General features: G+C 35.1%; 1 protein-coding gene across 1 annotated transcript in view; it reads right to left on the bottom strand.

Annotated features, from left to right (window-relative positions):
* The window catches only part of LOC150085870 (mediator of RNA polymerase II transcription subunit 13-like), a 554,522-nt gene that overhangs the window by 189,804 nt on the left and 342,108 nt on the right, over nucleotides 1-22,610 (bottom strand). The window contains exon 18 of the mRNA XM_090374721.1: nucleotides 3,959-4,268. Coding sequence (XP_090230847.1) covers nucleotides 3,959-4,268 — 310 coding nt within the window. The remainder of the gene's footprint in view (nucleotides 1-3,958; nucleotides 4,269-22,610) is intronic.

Below are 22,610 nucleotides of genomic sequence, written 5' to 3'. Positions count from 1 at the left end.
GTCACATCGTTTATGAGAAAACTCAAGTTATTTTCGCAACAATTCCAAAATAAACAGTTAACTCACTTTCCAATCTTACAAAAAAGAGAAAAAAACTTCAAATGTGCTGATTTTAAGAAATATGAGGCTATAATAAGTGACTTATTTAATGAATTTACAAGAAGATTTGATGATTTTCAGACAATTTCTAAAGATCTATCGTTAGTAAGCCTACCATTTAATTTTAATGTCAATGATGCACCACCTTGTATCCAGTTGGAACTGATAAATTTACAATCAAATTTAATATTAAAGAATCAATTTGCTGAAAAAACAATAATGGACTTTTATGCCCTGTTAAATCCAGAAATGTTTAGAAATATTCTGGATAATTCACAGAAATATTTGGCATTCTTTGGATCGACATACCTATGCGAAATTACATTTTCTTTAATGAAAAATACAAAGAGCAAAATTAGATCAAGAATAACAGATGAAAATTTAGGAGCAGTTCTACGAATAGCCACTAGTGAACTGAATCCCAATTTTGATGAAATCATAAATCAGGAACATTCCAAATGTAATCCCTCACATTAAAGTTTTTGTTTTCTGCATTTACTTTGTTATCATAACAATAAAAATGTTTATTCCTATTAATATTAAAGAATCAATTTGCTGAAAAAACTAAAACAGACTTTTATGCCTCGTTAAATCCAGAAATTCTAAAGATCGATATTCTAAAGATAGATCTTTAGAAATTTTCTGAAAATCATCAAATCTTCTTGTAAATTCATTAAATAAGTCACTTATTATAGCCTCATATTTCTTATCTGTACCTATCTATAATTGACTCCTATTTAAATATTGTATTTACTTTTTTTAAAAATACATTAATAATTTGGTAATTCAAGTAATATAACATTTTTTAGGTTCAGATTTTTTTTGTCAAATCGTTCAATCTATTCCGGCCAGCATCATGATACGAAAATTTCATTCAGCCCGCTGACAAAAAAAGTTGCCCACCCCTGCTCTATAAGCTTGTTTTCTTGCATCATTTGTTACTATTAATACTAATACTAAAATGATTACCAGATTGCACTTGCCATTAAGTTCCTGATAAAAGTTATAAGGTATCATTATTTTTAAACATTTCTATTATAAAAACATTATTGAGAATCCAAATTTTTGAGCAGTATATGTTTCCAACCATCCTGGTAATGATAATTCAGACTGATTTTACAGCAAACCCTTATTTCAATTCTTGGTAAATTTAGATTTTCATTAGGTTCCCCCATTTATTGTTTCCGTTTTACAATTTGACATTATTGAAATCATCAGGAGGCTAACTTTGCACATAGTTTGAAAATTTACTGGAGGATTTTAGGATTGGCAGACTAGGGCACATCTTGTAACGTAGGTGTTGATATACGGCTAAATTTATTCAATGATTTGACCAATTTCTGCACTTGAAAATGAAATGCAAAATTGGAGACCTTTTATATCACTTTGTAATTGAAATATAGAATGGGGGAGGGGGAGAATCTAGATAGTAAACTCTATATTCTTGAGATTACATAACAGCAGGATAGTGTTTTATTCCGGGCCTATTCACCAAGCCATTTTGCACATTCCACCATTACAGCACATTAATGACATGGTCAGCGTGTCAATTGTAATCCATGTATTAAATTTCAGATTTTGAATCAAGCACATGATTCTTGTCATTGTTCTTTGTTCGAAGTGCTCCATATAGGTGTGGCAGACCCAATATTAATCACAATAGGGGAGCCTGCATATATAAACTCTTATGGAGGCAGATATTTTACACATGATGGGCAGTGGCAAACTTCTTATACTTTGATTAATAGACATTGTCTGGTTCCGTTTCTTGGAAACTCTGGATGTCCAGAGTTTCCAAGAATAGGTAACAACAACCTTCTCCACTGGGGAAGCGTTGCCTATTCGAGGAGATTTCGAGTGGTGTGAGTTGAAGAGTTACTGTCCCTTTCATTCTTCGACATGTTTCTTTTCCTCTTCCACTACTACTATTACTTTCCCTCTACCTTTTTGCTTTTCTAAGTCTAATAGGGACAAATGGTTTGAATTTTATAATTCATTTGTTTGATCTGGTCCAATGGGTTTTTTTTCACATTAAATTCACAATAGCCCTGAAACGGTGCTGTCTCGGTGGTGGTACCTATCTGAGAATAAGTAACATTAGTCTTCTCCTTAGGTGAAGTGTTACTTATTCAAAGTAGTGCAATATCATGGCAACTCGTTGTGAAGGTATTCACAATATGAGATATAACTTAAAACGATGCCGCCTACAAATATTTTGTTTATTCAGAAATGGCTGTGTATTAATGTTGCTACTGCACTTAATATATACATAGTCTATATAATGATGGTTATTGTGCTAATTTTTTTTAAAGTTGATAAAAAAGCACAGTGTGCTCCAAAAGCTATTTACTTGTACAGTGGAACCCCCCCCCCATGTTTTATTACTGGCTCACTGTACAATCAAATCACTTTACAATGGACTCTCCATAATAAAATATCATTCACTATATGATATGTAGTAAGCACCAGTCATTGTGATCATGTTTCTAAATTGAATTTTAAATCTATTAAATGGTGATTAAAATAAGCAAAAATAGGAGGAATATCATCCACAGATTATAAAGTAAAGATATAAAGCACAAATTTATACTTTGTTACATAACCTATTAACAAAATTAAAATAAATCTACGCTTACGAACATAGTTTAATTAATACTGTATTATGTACATACCAATTAACTGATATTTCTGTATACCAACATATTTTTTTTTTGGGTTGTAAAATTTAAAACAGTAAAAAAGATAAGCAATCAATATCAAAGAACATGTACACACAAATTGCAACTAACAAGATATGCGCAAGTGAGATACGGAGTAAAAAGTTTACAAAGCTTAAAAATAGTAATGAAGAGAAGATCCTGAAAATTTATTCATGTTTTTTATATGATTGAAGATTTCATGGAAGAGAAACACACATCACCATAATAACATAAAAACCAACAGAATTCTAGCTATTCATATTATCACAAATGCAATAAGATTGAGTTTACTACTTGTTTATAATAGATTGCACTAACAAAAAAGCACAATAAACCAGAAACTGCAAATTGTTTTTATTGTTTTATGGTAGTGACTTCCAGAAATGTGCTTTAGAAAAATAACACAAAGGTTTTCAAAATTGATTCTTATAACTGAACATAAGATAACAATGAAAGTGTAAAGTATTTTAATGATTTGAATTGGTTTTTTGAAATTATAAGTAGGTGCCAGTTAACATGACCACTGGCACCGACTTATTTCATTTTATAATGGGCATATGATTGTCTCTGACTGGACCATGTGGTCCTTCTTATCAGACAATAGCAGTATTTGTAAACGTGTTTTGTTTTTGTATCCTTTAGATGTTACTTTTTTGCAAAGAAAGGAGAAAACACAGAAAAATTACTTTATTTGAAAAAAAAAAAAAAAAAAAAAAATTTTATTTTTAGCTACTTTTGCATCTTAGTATTTCTACATAATGAAAGTATATGTTATTTTATAAATTCTCTTTTAAATAACACTATAATTTCAGAATGCATAATTAATGCATGTACGTTTACACATCTTGCCACAACCCTTTTGCCTATCATGTTCATGATCACAAAAGAAGTTTTTGTATAGTTTGTACATGGTACTCAAGGAGGGGAGGGAGAGGGAGAGGGAGGGGGAGAGAGAGAGAGAGAGAGAGAGAGAGAGAGAGAGAGAGAGAGAGAGAGAGAGAGAGAGAGAGAGAGAGAGAGAGAGAGAGAGAGAGAGAGTTAAAATTAGTTAATCACCATTCTTAAATCCAAAATATATTCTCAATTAATTGAAAACTAAAATCAATGTTTATATTTAGGTTAGGTTAAAAAAAAGTTATAATTAGAAAGTTAGATCTCACCTAAATGATGACGGCAAACTTGGGCATACAGCTTTATCTTGCTAGCAACGGGACCATCACCAATGGCATTAAACCACTCATCTACTGGTTCATCTGCTAAATTTTTAGCAGCTGTTTTTCCTACCCTTAGTATTCCATCCCGAAGGACTTTGGTTATCGGACAATGCCTGCCTAATTTGCAAAGCTCGTATATACTACTTAACTCTTTGAAGAAGGCTTTCACATGACTAAGAATGAAATCACTGTCTGGTGTTACAACAATGTAAGCTACATCTCGACACATGGAATACGGCTCCAAAAGAAGCTTATCCTTTGGGGAGAAGAGGGGGGGAGAGAAAGAGAGAGAGAGAGGGAGGGAAAAAAAAAAAACATGTAGAATATATTAATTTTAGAAAAATTCATTATTATAAAAAAAACAGCAAAAACAGCTACTTATTCTGCAAGCGTTGGAGAAAAACACACTCTTCAGAACATATACTGACCTAATTCTTCAAGACGATCATATATGTCAATGGCAGCAGGCTTCATCTCTCACCAAGAAGATGGGGTATCAGAGTATTCCTCTTTCACATGATGTCCAGGAACAAGAAAGGGGATATCATGGACAGACAAAAAGCATAATGTCAGTTCACTATTATGGGAATAAGTAACTCAAGAGTGGTGAGAGAACTTTCATCTCTTCCCTGCACTCTCTAAGGAGATCAGGATAGATTTACCAAGTAGTCAAATGCCAATATAACAAATACAATTGCTATATATCATCAGTCACCACAACTTGAATAGTGATCATGACATTATTATTTTAAGGATATCAAGGCTGGGGAACCCAACAGATGGTGACAGATTAAACCATAGGTTTTTCTTTCACTGTGCACAACAGAAGTTAACATGAGTTTGCAGGGGCCTTGATTAATATTCAACCCCTCCAGCAGGGAAAATGGCTGAGATCCCAAGTCGGATCCCAGACTCTTTACAGCTATATCATCTATTAGAGTATACACTGGTGTTCAAAGAGAGTGCATCACCCCTTAAAATTGTAATTGTTGTCCGAATAACATAAGTATATGGCAATATTTCTTACAGATTGCATCAGTTGCAGTCATTCCTTGCTTGTGTCAGGATGGCAAGTTACATGCAGTTGATGCCACAAAGAAATAGTACTACTGTTGCTTTATGTGAGGAAGGATGTTCTCCCTGTCATATTGCTTACAGAGTGTCTTGTAATCAGTCGACAGTGAGTAGATTTCTTTCCAAATTCAGATACTGGTTATGCTGATAGGAAAAAAGGGAATCGGAAGCAAATGAGTCTCTGCGCCAAAATAGGACCGTGTTTTGAAGCGCTTACGCCTTAAAAATAGTACAGCATCTTCGTCTGAGCTGAAAAGAGAATGGGAAGAACATACAGGAGTGGTAGCTAGTGCAGTAACAGTCAGAAGACGCCTCTTCAAAAATGGACTTGTAGCCTGTCTTCCTAAGAAGCCCCTCCTCATGCAAAAAATGAAAAAGGCCCGATTAATTTGGTGTAAGGAGCATGTCAAATGGACCCCCGAGCAGTGGAAGTCAGTTATTTTCTTGGATGAGAAGAAATTCAACCTGCATGGCTCTAATGGCAGACAAACGATTCACTGTAGACATGGGAAAGAATACCAGACAGACTGTATGGTGTCTATAATGAAATTCCCTATGAGCCAAATGATATGGGGGGGGGGGGTGCATTTCATATCGTGGAGTAAGTCACCTGCAGTTTATAAAAGGTTCCGTCAATGCCAATGGATACCTGACTATATTCGAAGGCAAATTGCTGCCAACCATTAGAGACCATTTCAACCTGCCAAGTAACTGCATCTTTCAGGACTCTGCTCCTTGTCATTGGGCGAAAAGTGTAAGTAGGAACTTCTGTAGTTATTTTAGCTTCATTGCTGCATTAGAAGTTCAACAGTAATGTGTTTACATTTGTTACAGTTGAAAAAATGGTTGGAAGAACGGTCCATTACAACTCTTAGCTGGCCAGGAAACAGCCCAGACCTGAATCCTATAGAGCACTGTTGGAATCGTGTGGAATCTGCCGTTGCCAGGAAGAAACAAAAGTTCCTTTGTGAACTTCAGGAAGCCATAATTCATGTTTGGAACCACAAACTATCAGTTGATTATCTTCAGAAATTGATCTTGTCAATGTCTCGGCTGTGTGCTGCTGTCATCAGGGCCAGAGGCGGTTCAACTAAATATTAGTTTGCACCTGGTGAACTCTTCATTTTTTTTCCCATTTAAAATGATAAACTGAAGCAAATCGAGGGCTTCTGATAATATTTCAGCCATAATTGTCGTGTTTACCAAAACTGTTGTATAAAGGTTGCAAATGCCCATTTAAAAATATTTTGAGAGCACCAGTCAAGTATTACTTAGCTTTGCCTTAACTATTAATAAATATCTTTTGCTTATATTTCTATTTGTTATGCTAGTCATTAATGTAACATACCATTGCAAAAAAGGGTTAGAAATGTGACATTCCTAGGTGATGCACATTCTTTGAACACCAGTGTATACCAAAGAAAAATCCCAGCATATCTGAGAAGACTGGCTAAGAAATTTCAGAAATGCAGGAACACACATAATCCCAATATAACTCACTCAGCAACAAGCCTGACTTCCCAGAAGCATTTGCACAGTTTCAGATGATGCTAAACAACCACTGCACAACATCCAACTTTTGACCTCAACCTCCAAAAAAAGTTAGAAATCAGGTAATTAAAAGCAAAAGGAAAGGAGGAAATTTTTAGGCAAAAAAAAAAAAAAAAAAAATCCAAAAAATCAGGACTTTTTTAAAGTCCACAATGCACTAAAAATTACATTTCATTCACAGCAACATACACATTTTAAATTAAAATATAGGTGTGGGATTATTTACCTATCTTCAAACATTAGCTCATCTAGAACTTTTCTGCCTAGATTTTTTGTTAGATAGCAAATGATTTTGGTTGAAGATACTGTTGCAGACTTTGCCCTTTTTAGACTTGGCTGTCAGGAGCATTTCCAAAGCTCTGCCAGAAAGAGAAGATCTAAACTACCCCCACCCCCCTCCAACCATGCTGAATATTCTCTCACACTCAGCATTGCTATGAGAAATTATTAAAATGCCAAGTGTGATTTTTGATAATTTGTTATATTTCAGGCTTTCTTGTGCACTTGAAAAATAACAAATTGCTATACAGTAGCTTGATTGGAGAACCAAGGACCACTGTATAGCAATTCTTTCTTTCATAATAGTGTCTGATAGGTTGTCACAATGAAACTGACAAAACTGGTACTGCAAACACCCATTGCTCCATATCTTTAATGACATCAAGGAGCACTAGAAACTTGACCACAAAAAATTTCAAATCTGAAAATGATGCACTGTCACCCGATGAAATTTGTACTACCTAAGCATTCACAACAATATCAATTTTCAATGGGAACTTGTGCACACCACGTAGTCATACGCAGCCATAAAGTACTTCCTCAGTAAGCAAAAGAACAGGACCTTCTCTCTTGTTTTAGAATCTCCAATCACATGACAGCAGAAATATCTATGACTAAGTTAGAAGCATCCTTTTGGTTTAGTCTGCTATGATAATCAATTTTTGAAATGGAAGTGGAAGATTTACAAACTGCCGATAAAATAAATCTGCATATAACGTTCTTCAACACATCTAGGAGTAATTGACCTTGAGACATGGATGTGAGATACATTGGATTGAGCAGCTATGCTTGGATTCTCAAACACTGGTAATAACTTCTTCAAATAACTTCTTCAAAATTCAAAGGGAAATAACTTCTTCAAAATTCTTCAAAAACTGGGATTGTGAACTGGATTTGAACATGAGTTAGTGCTATACACTAGTGATTGCTTGCTGTACTTTTCAATTTTATAACATCAAAAAAGTACTCATATAGCTTTTCTCACCACTTATAACTTCTTCTTTAAATGGAATTGTCAAAGGCTGCCACTGTTCTACCAGTCCAGTTACACATTTAATTAAAGGCAGTTAACATGTACACATATTTCAAAAGCAGTGAAATTAATTTTTCTTTTTAGCACTTAATTAATAGTAGCATATATCCAACAAATTTTCATCTCCTTTCAAAAGAACACATGCAGCTCTCTTTTTTAGAACACAAATTAAAAAGATGACAAGAACAGTCTATTATTACCAAGTTCTCAATGTCCCCTTTTAAATACCCTTGCTACTACAGTTTTTAGGCTTATCACAACAGGCATTATTAATTTTAATTACACAATATAATAGCGTAGCTTAATTTAATTTATTATGATACTCACCCTTTTATAATCTGCATTGATGTTGGAATAAATTGGATGATAATTTTAAATTTAAGTTAGCATGAATGAGTTAGGATTTAAAAACAGAATTAAAATGTGCGCAAGGAAGTAGAAGTGCACGTCTTCGTCCTTGGTTCTCAATGTTGAAATTTGAAACGATTTAAGTTATACGGTTGGAAACAGAAGGCCAATAGCCATAACAAGTGGCTTTCGTTTTACACGTCTTCAGTTGGCAATGGTAGAATGAGAGTAAACGTGTGTATTTAAGAAGACTAAGTTCCTGTGATGTTCCTGGATACACATGGGAATCTCAGGTGCATGAGATTCCAGACCGGTGCTATATTATAGGGTAGTTTGGAATTTAATACTTGAAGAGTGGAATGGCGGCGAAACCATTCTATAACTAGGGCTTCATATTGGAAAATTTTAAAGCAGGATTTTAATTTGATAATAGGAATGGCTGAATCTACTAAGGGGGTGTGGTTGTGAGATTGAACATGTGTTGCTAATTCGGTACTGGACTGTCCCGTCCTAAAGCTACTGTAGTGGTAGTACGCACGTGTGTTTGATGTTTTGGTAGAATCGTATTCTGTGGTGGTGCTACCAATGTAGCAAGTGTTACAGTTATCTTGACATTTTATTAAGTAGATGATATTATTCATGTCACTAATGTGGCAATTTTGTGTATCTTTATATGAGTTGAATAATGAACCTAGTTTATTGCAAGATGAGAATGTAAGGGTGATATCAGTACTTTTGAATAAACAGCGGAATTCGTTGGCAAAATTACTATGGTAAGGGAGGATAATTATTAATTTTAATTAATAATGCCTGTTGAATTTTGTAAAGAAATCCAACATGCTTTCAGGTTTCAGAAAATGTCCAATGTTTTTAGTAGTAGTGGCATGTGATGCAAGACAGCAAGTGTATGAACTTAAGCAGCATGAGTCAAAAAAAAAAAATTTACAAAACAATTCCCTCTAAATGTTTGTCCAGTTCCTTCTTAAATTTATTTAAATTATCAACTTCCACAACAGCAGATGGAAATTTGTTCCAGCAATTATGCACCCACTGGCTAAAGGCAAATTTGCACACATCTATTCTACATCTGCCTTTCCTCAATTTCAATTTATGCCCCCACTTAGGTTCGTAATCTGAACAAGTGGAAGAATGCCATCAGAATTCAGCATGTGCTCAACCCATTCAAGGCCTTATACACCTCAATCAGATCACTTTGCAGGTGCCTAGTCTCCAGCCACTGCAATTTGCAAAACTTAGGCCTCTCTTGGTAAGAGGATCCCTTCATTCCCCTCACCAATCTTGTTGCCGTTCTCTGTACATGTTCAAGCAAATCCAGATCCTTCCTAAAATGAGGCCTCCAGTCCTGTATGCAGTACTCAAGGCGTGGCCTGACCATTGCCTTATACAGAGGGTCATTCACCGCCTTTTCCCTGCTAGCAAAATTCCTGTATATCATTGACAAAACCCCATGACTTGCCCTGGCAGCCTGTCTGCATTGCTCAGGAAACTTCATATCTGACACTGCACAATCACTCTCGGATCTTTTTCATTTTCTACCACCTTAAGTGTAGTACCACACAGTTGGTATGTTTCTCTGGGGTTACTTCTACCCATATGTAGTATTTTGCATTCGTCAATCTTCAGTTGCCACTCCTCTGCCCATCTGCTCAAATTTTCTAGATCCTATTGCAGTAGCACACTACCATTACTGTCATTAACAATCCTGCCAACCTTTGTATCACCTGCAAACTTTGACACTAAGCCTTCATCAATATCATTGATAAATATACAAAACAACAGTGGACCCAACACCAAACCCTGTGGGACTCCACTAATAACATTAGTCCATGAAGAGCAGCACTCATTGATTACCACCCTCTGTCTTCTCCTACTCAACCACCCTTTTATCCACTGTAGCAACGTACCCTTAATACCATCTGCTCCAATTTGTACAATAGTCTTCCATGTGCAACAGTGCTAAAAGCTTTCCTGAAATCCAAGTATATGATATCAAAATTATTTTTTGCATCCAGTTACTTTGTAACCACACCATAATACCCAATCAAATTTATCAGACAAGACTTTCCCTTAACAAACCCATGCTGGGTCTCAATTATTGCTGCAGTCTTGTCTAGATGATCCTGCAATGCATCTTTAACCAGTGACTCATTATTTTACCCAGAACAGAAGTTAAACTAACTGATCTATAATTACCTGTGTCACCCTTCGATCCACCTTTGTGTATTTGGGATACATTTCATGGGGACCTCCACTGAATCCAAGGATGCTCTCATAATTATGGCTAAGGGTTTGCTTACTTTCTTTGCCGCTTCCTTTAATTTAACTAGATAGATCCCAGCCAACCCAGGTGCCTTTCTTACGTTTAACTTCAACAATTTCTCCTCCACTTTGTTCTCAGTTATTACAAAATCATTTAAGCACCCTGCTACAATTTGATAACCTTCTGGCATTTTCAAACCTTAACTCCTCATGTGTGAATGTAGATGCAAAATACTCATTCAGTTTGTTTGCTATCTGAGTAGAATCATCAACAGTCCAACCATCGATATCAAATGGACCAATCAGATTCATCCCCTTCCTTTTAGAGTTTATATAAGTAAAGAAATCCTTGCTGTTTTTCTTAGCATCCTTTCCCAAAGATTTCTCGTAATCTGCCTTCGCTTGGCTAACATCCTTTGTGACTTGATTACAGACTAGCTTATATCTGCCATAGGCTTCTGTGTCGCCTGATAATTTATATGCATCCCATGCATTTTTCTTCTCTGCCACGAGTCTCATTAGTTCATTTGACAACCATTTAGGCCTAAACCTTGAACAATATTTCTTAATAGGTATGGAACTTTTAGTAGCTTCCACGATTAATTCCTTGAATGCTTCCCACTTAGAATTTGCTGTTGGTAACATCATCAGTTGATCCCACTGTACAGAATTTAGAAACCTGTCTGAGACCACTGTAGGCACTTTTACGGAAGCAAAAACCCTTTCCTTTACCCCTGATGGTAATTATATCTTTAAGTAAATCCCACATCAGTACACTGTGATCATTGCCACCTAGTGGTTCCTCTATCTGCAAATTCGTAACACACGAATGAATACTGCTGATTACCAGATCAAGAGTATTACCCTCTCTGGTTGCCTCTTGAACATGATGCTGCAGAAAACAATCATCCAATAAATCCACAAAAGTCTTACTAGTGTGCGAGCGACCAACCCACAAGTTCCAGTCAATATCTGGGAAGTTAAAATCCCCCATTATAAGATATTCGGATTTACTGGCTCACTCTATTTCTCTGTACAATTGTTCACTGTACTCATTCGAGTCATTAGGCCTAAAACACACCAAACTGACTCAACACTGCACTGTCCATCTATATCAACTAGATGAACTTCTTTTGATTTCATGTTTTTCTTAATTAACAGCATAAACCCTCCTCCCTTCCTATCCTGTCTACCCTTTCTGTACACATTGTACTCCCCAAATTCCAATTCTGCATTCGTAATATCTGTGTGACACCACGTCTCTGCTATCCCAACAATATCTGCCTTTGATGTCTTGACCAACACTTCAATTTCGCCAAATTTATTTACTATACTTCTAGCATTGGTATACATGCACCTATTCTTATTCTTAGTTACTCTAACACATCCCATATACCCACCTGTTTCATGATGACTGCCATCAGTCCCTGAAACCTCCAGCACCCCTCGCTCCAGGCCGCTGCTTATCCTAATAGAAGTAGTGCAAGAATCACCAATCTACAAGATACAATATATTGTATCTTGTAGAGTCACCATCCAATGCTGGCACTGAGAACAAATTGCTTTTGATTTGATGATTTTTAAATTTATTTTCTAATGAAAAATGTAATCATAATGGGATATAGCTTGAAATCACTTTATTGCCATCTGTAGCAAATGAAAATGGCCATTTTTCAGAGCCATCACTATGCTTTCTTTCCTTGTCTATGCAATTTCATTAACAATGCCTGCTGTTTTTTCCCTTCAGCAACTGTATTTTTTTGCTATTTTGCTATTGGGAAACATATTTCTGAGCAACTCAGAGGCAGATGTTTGATGACAAAAGATGCAAATAAACATTTGTCACGTATAACATCGCTGTCACCATGAAATGAAACAATTGTACACAGTTGTTAGGCTTATTTTTTAAATAATTTTTTTTTGGTTTAACAATACGTGGAAAATCTCACATATATGTCTTCAGAAACTTTGTCATATTTCTTTTCCATCTTGCTGAAAGATATTTGTTAATTAGCTTTGCATTATACAAGTACTATGAAAATTACTGTGAATAAAGAACATTATTACAGTGCATTTCCATTTTGCAAACAATCATAATAGCTCACCTGAGGGCTAAGTTTTCGTTAATACAAACATTAGATAGTATGAATCAGAGCTGTAATACTCAATATGTTCTACGTTGATAATAATATTAGTAAATTAATAAGAGGAGTTTACCTCAATATAGTACGTGGAACACTTCCGTATGATACCCTCCAGAAATTAAAACGGAAAAAACGAAAAAATCGACAACTTACCGGTCCATTAAAGTAAAATATAAATAATTAAAGTAAAATATAAATAATTAAATAATCAATTTAACACAATTCAAAATCAATTCAAAACAATTAAAATTCAAATTAACGCAATTAAAAGAATAACGAAAATATTCAAAACGATCTTCCTTCCTGAAGCTGACAATGCTTTTCGACCGACTGTCGTGATCACAGGAATGAAAATCACCGAATCAGGCTAAACCTGCAACTTAAATAGTGATTATGTGTCTTCGCGCATGCGCGTAAAGGTCCACGCATCGGAGATCAAATATGGCCGCCGAACATTAACAGAATTCTCGTGTAATTTAATTTCAATGGTTTCTGCAATTAATAGTCGCGTATAATTACGTTGAACGTTAAGTATTTTGGCCTCGTTAAATAAAAAAGTATGTTTTTCGTTAATGGCATGAAAGGCTAATTCTGACGCTGCTGAACGAGAAGCACGAACTGAGGCTTCGTGTTGATTTACACGAATATTAAGAGAAAACCGCGTCGAACCCTGATAAGACGAGTCGCAATCACCGCAAGAAACGTTGTATACTAGATCATTAATTTGTGTTGCGAACGCGGAAAGAACCGAGCGATTGTTCAGTATAGTGTGTAACTTCCGTATAGGCCTAGCTATAATTTTAAATTCGGTATCTTTAAAGAATCTGTTAAGCTGTTTGTGCCACTGTTCAACGTATGGGACAGAAATAAAGTATTTTTTGATATTACTATTGTTGATTGGTGCAGTATTTTGTATCCTATCCTTAGCTTGTACCCTAATTCGATTTATTGTGTTAATGGGATAACCCCTGTTCAAGAATCTGCTAGTTAATATTTGTATTTCTGAGTCCAAAGCAGAATCCGTCGTTGAATATTTATAGGCATTTAGAAATTGATTAAAGATAATCGATCTTTTGTAGGTGAACGGGTGGTAGCTATTATAATGTAGAAGCATACCGGTGTTTGTGGGTTTTCGATAGATGCTAAATTGTATTTTGTTCGAGTCCCGGGTAAGCGTGAAATTTAGAAAGTTTAATGATTTAGTATCCGTATCTTCCCTTTCCAATGTAAATTTGAGTCTAGAATGAATATTATTAAACGAATGTAAAATGTCTTGGATAGTACTACTATCGGTAATAACTAGAACATTGTCTAAATACCTCCCATAGTATGTGATACGGGGACGAAAAGGTGTCAAATGTATCTGCTCAATCGTTGAGAGATAGATCTCTGACATTAAGCCACTCAGGCTCAAACCCATTGGTAATCCAAAAATTTGTTTGTACACCTTGTCTCGAAAGGTGATGCAGTTAGCCTCAACTAATAGTTTAATTAAGTGAAAAATTTCCTTAATAGGCAGCTTCGTATAATTAATCGGTGTCGAGTTTTTATTTAACATATCCCAAATAATATCTAATGTGTATTCAACGTTTACATTTGTATATAATGAGGTAACATCTAATGAGAATAAATTGTCATTGTCGCCGAGTCTACAGTCTTTAAGATTATTAAATAATGTATCGTAATTCTTAATCCCAAATTGTATAACCTGTCTAAAAGGTTTTATAATGTTATATACATATGTGGCTAAGGCTGAAAATGCCGAGTTCCTGTAGGAAACAATAGGTCGAATCGGAAATCCAGGCTTGTGTAATTTTACCTGACCAAAAAGTGCAGGAATATTGTATGTTCTGGACTTCAATTCCTTCAACTGAACCATAGTAATGTAGTCGTTTTTACGATATGTGGTTAACGTTTTATTGTATTGATTTACCAAATTGGTAAACAGTGTCGGGTCCACTTCACGATAAGTGGAGGTATCAGACACAACTGAATCTAACTTATTAATATAATCATGTTTATCTAGTATTACCACTGTGTCTCCTTTATCTGCCCTCTGTATAATAATGTCCTTATTTTCTCGAAGTTCTCGTAAAGCTGAACTGTCATGTGTATTCAATTTAGGAAGTCGCGTTTCTTTTATGTTATTCACTACTTGGTTAACTTGTTGAATAAATACATCTTTTTGTGGAACACTACGAAGTCCAAATTCAATATCAATTACGCATTGTTTTTTTGGCAGCTTTCGAGGTGGTAAATTATAATTTAATCCTTTGGATAAAAGTGAAATCTGGTCCTGCGATAGTGTACACGAGGAAAGATTTGTAACCTGTTGATATGTCGGTTCGTTGGATACTGGGTGAGGGGGTGTTCGTGAACTAGCCGACATATTCTGTGGTAGTGCGTTATGTGTCTGTGGGGGGGATGTCACCCAACTCGTGTGAACTTGGTCGCAAGCTCGCGACAATGTGTTAGAATTCGCATGAACGTGTCTTGAACTATTCGATAATGTTTGCAACTTATTAACGTGTCTGTTTTTTATCTCTGAGGCTTGTGCTTCCCGTCGCAAATCTATGGAGGTCTTCAATACAGACCAATCGTTCGGATGTAGATAATTTTTTAATTTATCGCGAAGCTTCCTAACCTGGGAAAGGTATTTTTGTTTATCCGAATATCGAGATTTTAAGGCAAGCTTAACAATATTATGTGATGTCGCCAGTGATAGTTGTTTTATGCCTGAAATTTTTTGATTTAAATTCACCCTGGCAAACTTCGGAACGGTTGTTTTGAAGGCAATATTTTAGGAAAGAAATATGGTAACTTTGGGCCGAGTACCTTAGTGTAGATTTAATGTAATTTTGTACCAAGCCATTCAAAAAATCTCCCATAATTGTGTGTATCGATTGTATACTACTGGAGAGACAGGAAGTGAATGAAATAGTCAATAAGAGTTTGGAAATTAATTAGATAGTATGAATCAGAGCTGTAATACTCAATATGTTCTACGTTGATAATAATATTAGTAAATTAATAAGAGGAGTTTACCTCAATATAGTACGTGGAACACTTCCGTATGATACCCTCCAGAAATTAAAACGGAAAAAACGAAAAAATATTGTTAAGCTTGCCTTAAAATCTCGATATTCGGATAAACAAAAATACCTTTCCCAGGTTAGGAAGCTTCGCGATAAATTAAAAAATTATCTACATCCGAACGATTGGTCTGTATTGAAGACCTCCATAGATTTGCGACGGGAAGCACAAGCCTCAGAGATAAAAAACAGACACGTTAATAAGTTGCAAACATTATCGAATAGTTCAAGACACGTTCATGCGAATTCTAACACATTGTCGCGAGCTTGCGACCAAGTTCACACGAGTTGGGTGACATCCCCCCCACAGACACATAACGCACTACCACAGAATATGTCGGCTAGTTCACGAACACCCCCTCACCCAGTATCCAACGAACCGACATATCAACAGGTTACAAATCTTTCCTCGTGTACACTATCGCAGGACCAGATTTCACTTTTATCCAAAGGATTAAATTATAATTTACCACCTCGAAAGCTGCCAAAAAAACAATGCGTAATTGATATTGAATTTGGACTTCGTAGTGTTCCACAAAAAGATGTATTTATTCAACAAGTTAACCAAGTAGTGAATAACATAAAAGAAACGCGACTTCCTAAATTGAATACACATGACAGTTCAGCTTTACGAGAACTTCGAGAAAATAAGGACATTATTATACAGAGGGCAGATAAAGGAGACACAGTGGTAATACTAGATAAACATGATTATATTAATAAGTTAGATTCAGTTGTGTCTGATACCTCCACTTATCGTGAAGTGGACCCGACACTGTTTACCAATTTGGTAAATCAATACAATAAAACGTTAACCACATATCGTAAAAACGACTACATTACTATGGTTCAGTTGAAGGAATTGAAGTCCAGAACATACAATATTCCTGCACTTTTTGGTCAGGTAAAATTACACAAGCCTGGATTTCCGATTCGACCTATTGTTTCCTACAGGAACTCGGCATTTTCAGCCTTAGCCACATATGTATATAACATTATAAAACCTTTTAGACAGGTTATACAATTTGGGATTAAGAATTACGATACATTATTTAATAATCTTAAAGACTGTAGACTCGGCAACAATGACAATTTATTCTCATTAGATGTTACCTCATTATATACAAATGTAAACGTTGAATACACATTAGATATTATTTGGGATATGTTAAATAAAAACTCGACACCGATTAATTATACGAAGCTGCCTATTAAGGAAATTTTTCACTTAATTAAACTATTAGTTGAGGCTAACTACATCACCTTTCGAGACAAGGTGTACAAACAAATTTTTGGATTACCAATGGGTTTGAGCCTGAGTGGCTTAATGTCAGAGATCTATCTCTCAACGATTGAGCAGATACATTTGACACCTTTTCGTCCCCGTATCACATACTATGGGAGGTATTTAGACGATGTTCTAGTTATTACCGATAGTAGTACTATCCAAGACATTTTACATTCGTTTAATAATATTCATTCTAGACTCAAATTTACATTGGAAAGGGAAGATACGGATACTAAATCATTAAACTTTCTAAATTTCACGCTTACCCGGGACTCGAACAAAATACAATTTAGCATCTATCGAAAACCCACAAACACCGGTATGCTTCTACATTATAATAGCTACCACCCGTTCACCTACAAAAGATCGATTATCTTTAATCAATTTCTAAATGCCTATAAATATTCAACGACGGATTCTGCTTTGGACTCAGAAATACAAATATTAACTAGCAGATTCTTGAACAGGGGTTATCCCATTAACACAATAAATCGAATTAGGGTACAAGCTAAGGATAGGATACAAAATACTGCACCAATCAACAATAGTAATATCAAAAAATACTTTATTTCTGTCCCATACGTTGAACAGTGGCACAAACAGCTTAACAGATTCTTTAAAGATACCGAATTTAAAATTATAGCTAGGCCTATACGGAAGTTACACACTATACTGAACAATCGCTCGGTTCTTTCCGCGTTCGCAACACAAATTAATGATCTAGTATACAACGTTTCTTGCGGTGATTGCGACTCGTCTTATCAGGGTTCGACGCGGTTTTCTCTTAATATTCGTGTAAATCAACACGAAGCCTCAGTTCGTGCTTCTCGTTCAGCAGCGTCAGAATTAGCCTTTCATGCCATTAACGAAAAACATACTTTTTTATTTAACGAGGCCAAAATACTTAACGTTCAACGTAATTATACGCGACTATTAATTGCAGAAACCATTGAAATTAAATTACACGAGAATTCTGTTAATGTTCGGCGGCCATATTTGATCTCCGATGCGTGGACCTTTACGCGCATGCGCGAAGACACATAATCACTATTTAAGTTGCAGGTTTAGCCTGATTCGGTGATTTTCATTCCTGTGATCACGACAGTCGGTCGAAAAGCATTGTCAGCTTCAGGAAGGAAGATCGTTTTGAATATTTTCGTTATTCTTTTAATTGCGTTAATTTGAATTTGAATTGTTTTGAATTGATTTTGAATTGTGTTAAATTGATTATTTAATTATTTATATTTTACTTTAATTATTTATATTTTACTTTAATGGACCGGTAAGTTGTCGATTTTTTCGTTTTTTCCGTTTTAATTTCTGGAGGGTATCATACGGAAGTGTTCCACGTACTATATTGAGGTAAACTCCTCTTATTAATTTACTAATGTTAATACAAACAGAAATTTGTAAAAAAAAAAAAAAAAAAAAAATCAATCAATTTTAATGAAGGTGTGTGTGTGTGTGTAACTGTAATTTTATGTTTCAATAAAAAGAAATGAAAGTATGCCAGTAGTGTGGCAAACCAGAATTACACACACACACACACACAATATTGATAAAAACAATAGAATTTAATGACATTACTGAACGACTAAGCAGGCAATAAAATTAGGTACCGTCGTTATTATCATTATCATTTTTATGTTAATCTTAATTTGATTTAATTTCAGATAATCTGCTTTTACCTTGCAGGCAATCTCAATTTTTTCCATGGTAATTACACTTGACAGGTCGGCACCACTACCCAATACACTGATAATATACATTTGTCTATGTGTGTGTGTGTGTGTGTATATATATATATATATATATATATTGTAATAAATATGAGTTACATGTAAACCCAAAAGGAAAAAATAGCCGAATACGAATAAAAGAAATAATAATTAAAAGGTTGTGACCTATAAAAAATAAAATAAAATAGATTACATGAAAATAAAGGTAATGGCAGCTGGCATCAGATAAGGGTGGGCAAATTTGGATATGGTTCAAAAAGGGTAAAAGTTGATATATGATCAGCTATTTGATCAGGGGACTACACCTGACCATGCATCAAAGGACTGTGTTTCTATAGTTGTCCAAAGTTGAGTAAGAGAAGAAAATTTTGAAAATAAAGCACCTATGATCAAAAAAGAAAACCAATATAACTCTTAAAAAGTATGAACAAGGTAGTCCCTATGCAGTGTTTATAATGAAAGTTATGGTAAAATTAAAATTAGGTGTAAAATTAACTGAATACAAAATTTATTTTAAGTACAATAAGAATAGAAGCAAACGATAAAATGCTAATGCCAATATCAAATGCCGACGTAATGAAAGGTCGAAAAACAAAAACTGAAAAAAGAGATCTAAAAACAAAAATTAAAAGCGGTTTTAACTCACTGGTTTTATATTTGATTTTATATCAATTTAAGTTTTAGTTATCTGCTGTTTTGCACGATTCTATGCTTAAAATACAGCCACTTCTGTTTTATTTCTTTTGATAGTCGTGTTTGTTGCACTTTCTGCTATATTTCTTCATTTTTTTGTCTAAAATTTAATGTAGATTCATTTTATATATTGTTTTTCGAAATTGATTATAGAGGTCACTGGTTGTCAATTTTTCTCAGCTCTCTCTCTCTCTCTCTCTCTCTCTCTCTCTCTCTCTCATGTTAGTTTGATTACTATTAATTATGAATGCAGTGTCATTTAAAGCCTTTTTTTTCTGCATCTCAGGTATAGTTTTTAAAAATTTTTAATTTTCGATTTTAGATCTCCTTTTTCAGTTTTTGTTTTTCGACCTTTCATCACGTCGGCATTTGGTATTGACATTAGCATTTTATCGTTTGCTTCTATTCTTATTGTACTTAAAATAAATTTTGTATTCAGTTAATTTTATACCTAATTTTAATTTTACAGTAACTTTCATTATAAACACTACATAGGGACTACTTGTCCATACTTTTTAAGAGTTATATTGCTTTTCTTTTTCGATCATAGGTGCTTTATTTTTTTCTCTTACTCTGCTTTGGACAAGTAGAGAAACACAGTCCTTTGATGCATGGTCAGGTGTAGTCCCCTGATGAAATACCTGATCATGTATCAACTTTTACCTTTGCTGACATCAGATTTAATTGCATTTTTGCTCTATTCCCCCTTTTTTCGACCAAATTCAAATTGAGGAAAGACAGTTGTAGGATAGATGTGTGGAAATTTGCCTTTAGCCAGTGGTTAATTGCTGGAACAAACTTCCATCTGTCGTTGTGGAAGTTGATAGCTTAAATAAATTCAAGGAAGAACTGGACAAACTTTTAGAGGGAATGGAAGTGTGAAATTGTTTATTTTTATTATTTATAATTTTTACTATTTTTATTATTTATAAACAAATATATAAAAGCATTAGTAACACTGGTTTGCATAGATTTTGATGTTTCCAAAATTCAGGGTGCTTCTGGGAGTACTTTTAGTGCTAATTCTAAAAATCTAAACTCTTCTAATGTGATTTTCATATCCTGTGTCTTTGACAATGCAACTCGTGGTTGTGTAAAAGATCCAAATATATCTTGTTACATCATCTGCAGTAGCTATGTTGGGCAGGCAAAATCACTTGTGAAAAAAGTATATGTCACATATTTTGGAATTAAGTTAGGTGACATGATGATAAAAATTAGGCCTATACATATGTGGTGTATTTACAATTAAGAAAATCTGGTAAAAAGAAAGCCATGACATTTGCAATTACCATGGTGTGGAGGGAACCCTGGGATCATATTAGTGACTAATATGATCAACCTTGACAAATGCAAAGTACTGCATATGGGTAGAAGTAACCCCAGAGAAACTTACCAACTGTGTGGTACTACACTTAAGGTGGTAGAAAATGAAAAAGACCTGGGAGTAATTGTGCAGTCAGATATGAAGTTTTCTGAGCAGTGCAGACAGGCTGCTAGGGCGGGTCATGGGGTTTTGTCAATGATATATAGGAATTTTGCTAGCAAGGAAAAAGGAGGTGATTGTCCCTCTGTATAAGGCAATGGTCAGGCCACGCCTTGAGTACTGCGTACAGGTCTGGAGGCCTCATTTTAGGAAGGATGTAGATTTGCTTGAGCGTGTACAGAGAAGAGCAACACGATTGGTGAGGGGAATGAAGGGATTCTCTTACCAAGAGAGGCTTAAGTTCTGCAAATTGCAGTGGCTGGAGACTAGGCACCTGCGCGGTGATCTGATTGAGGTCTATAAGGCCTTGAATGGGTTGAGCACGCTGAATTCTGATGGGATCCTTCCACTTGTTCAGATTACGAACCTACGGGGACATAAGTTCAAATTAAGAAAGGACAGATGTAGAATAGATGTGCGGAAATTTGCCTTTAGCCAGCGGGTGGTTAATTGCTGGAACAAACTTCCATCTGTCGTTGTGGAAGTTGATAGGTTAAATAAATTTAAGGAGGAACTGGACAGGCATTTGGAGGGAATGGTGTGATTTTTTTTTTTTTTTTTTTTTTTGGCTGATGCTGCATAAGCTCCTACACTTGCTTTCTTGCATCATGTGCCACTACTACTACTACTACTACTACTACTTTTATTCTGTAAATGTAGCAGGTTATAACACAAAGAACAAATAGAGCAGTGAGCATCCCAACAACATTACTTCAGCTGTATAACTCATGGACATGAACTACCAGTACCAGTTCAACATATCTCACCACATTTCTGGTCTAAGAGGATGATATAAACTACTGTAACAATGAAATTCACAACTCTGAACTCAGCTGTTTATGCAAAGTGAACTGGATGGTCTCATGAGAAATTTAAATCTATCCAAAGGGTCTGCAGAGTTTTTAGGGTCAAGACTGAAATCCAAGAATCTGCTGCCTAAAACCTTTCTAAGTGTGCATGCCAAAATTGCCTAAATCTTTTAAAAACTTCCCTTGCATTTTGGAACACAAAATGCATAATGCTTTATTATCTTTCCTAATCATACCAAATCTTTCTCTCCAAGATTCTTGAAATTCTCTGCTACTCCCCTCTTCATTTGAAAGTTTGTGTTTCTTTGCTGATTGAGATGACATTCTAAACAATCTGTAAAGGGCAAATAGCAATAAAAATAATTATGAGAATTTATGAAGAATAATCTCCAATCTCCATGCCACACATAAACCGTAACTGACAATGAAGGAGGTTATACTAAATACTGAATGTGGATAATATATCTCGCATAACTTTACCACTAACTTATGTTCTGAATAAATGTGTGAAATGTAGACTTTTTTCTTAATTTCATTTCACAATTTTGTCGGTACGTCTTACCACTCCGACTTCAAACAAATCACTGTTCGAAGTGCATAGTATTAGGGTCAGGTGCCATCGTGGTTTCCTACATCTGCGCAATATGTGCACTGTGAAGAAATACATGTGGACATGTGCTGTTTTTGTAACGGATGGCTCCCAGAACATCTGTTCAACTATACCTCGTATCTGTTTATGTTTATTTGTGGGCTTTACAGTGCAAGGGTAGCAAGGCCATAAT

The sequence above is a fragment of the Mastigoproctus giganteus genome, chromosome 5 (genome assembly GCF_048544385.1).
Source record: "Mastigoproctus giganteus isolate SK-2022 chromosome 5, ASM4854438v1, whole genome shotgun sequence".
NCBI classification, from domain to species: Eukaryota; Metazoa; Arthropoda; class Arachnida; order Uropygi; family Thelyphonidae; genus Mastigoproctus; species Mastigoproctus giganteus.
Note: the sequence above shows the minus strand (reverse complement) of the source record. Positions and strands in the feature narration are given on the sequence as shown.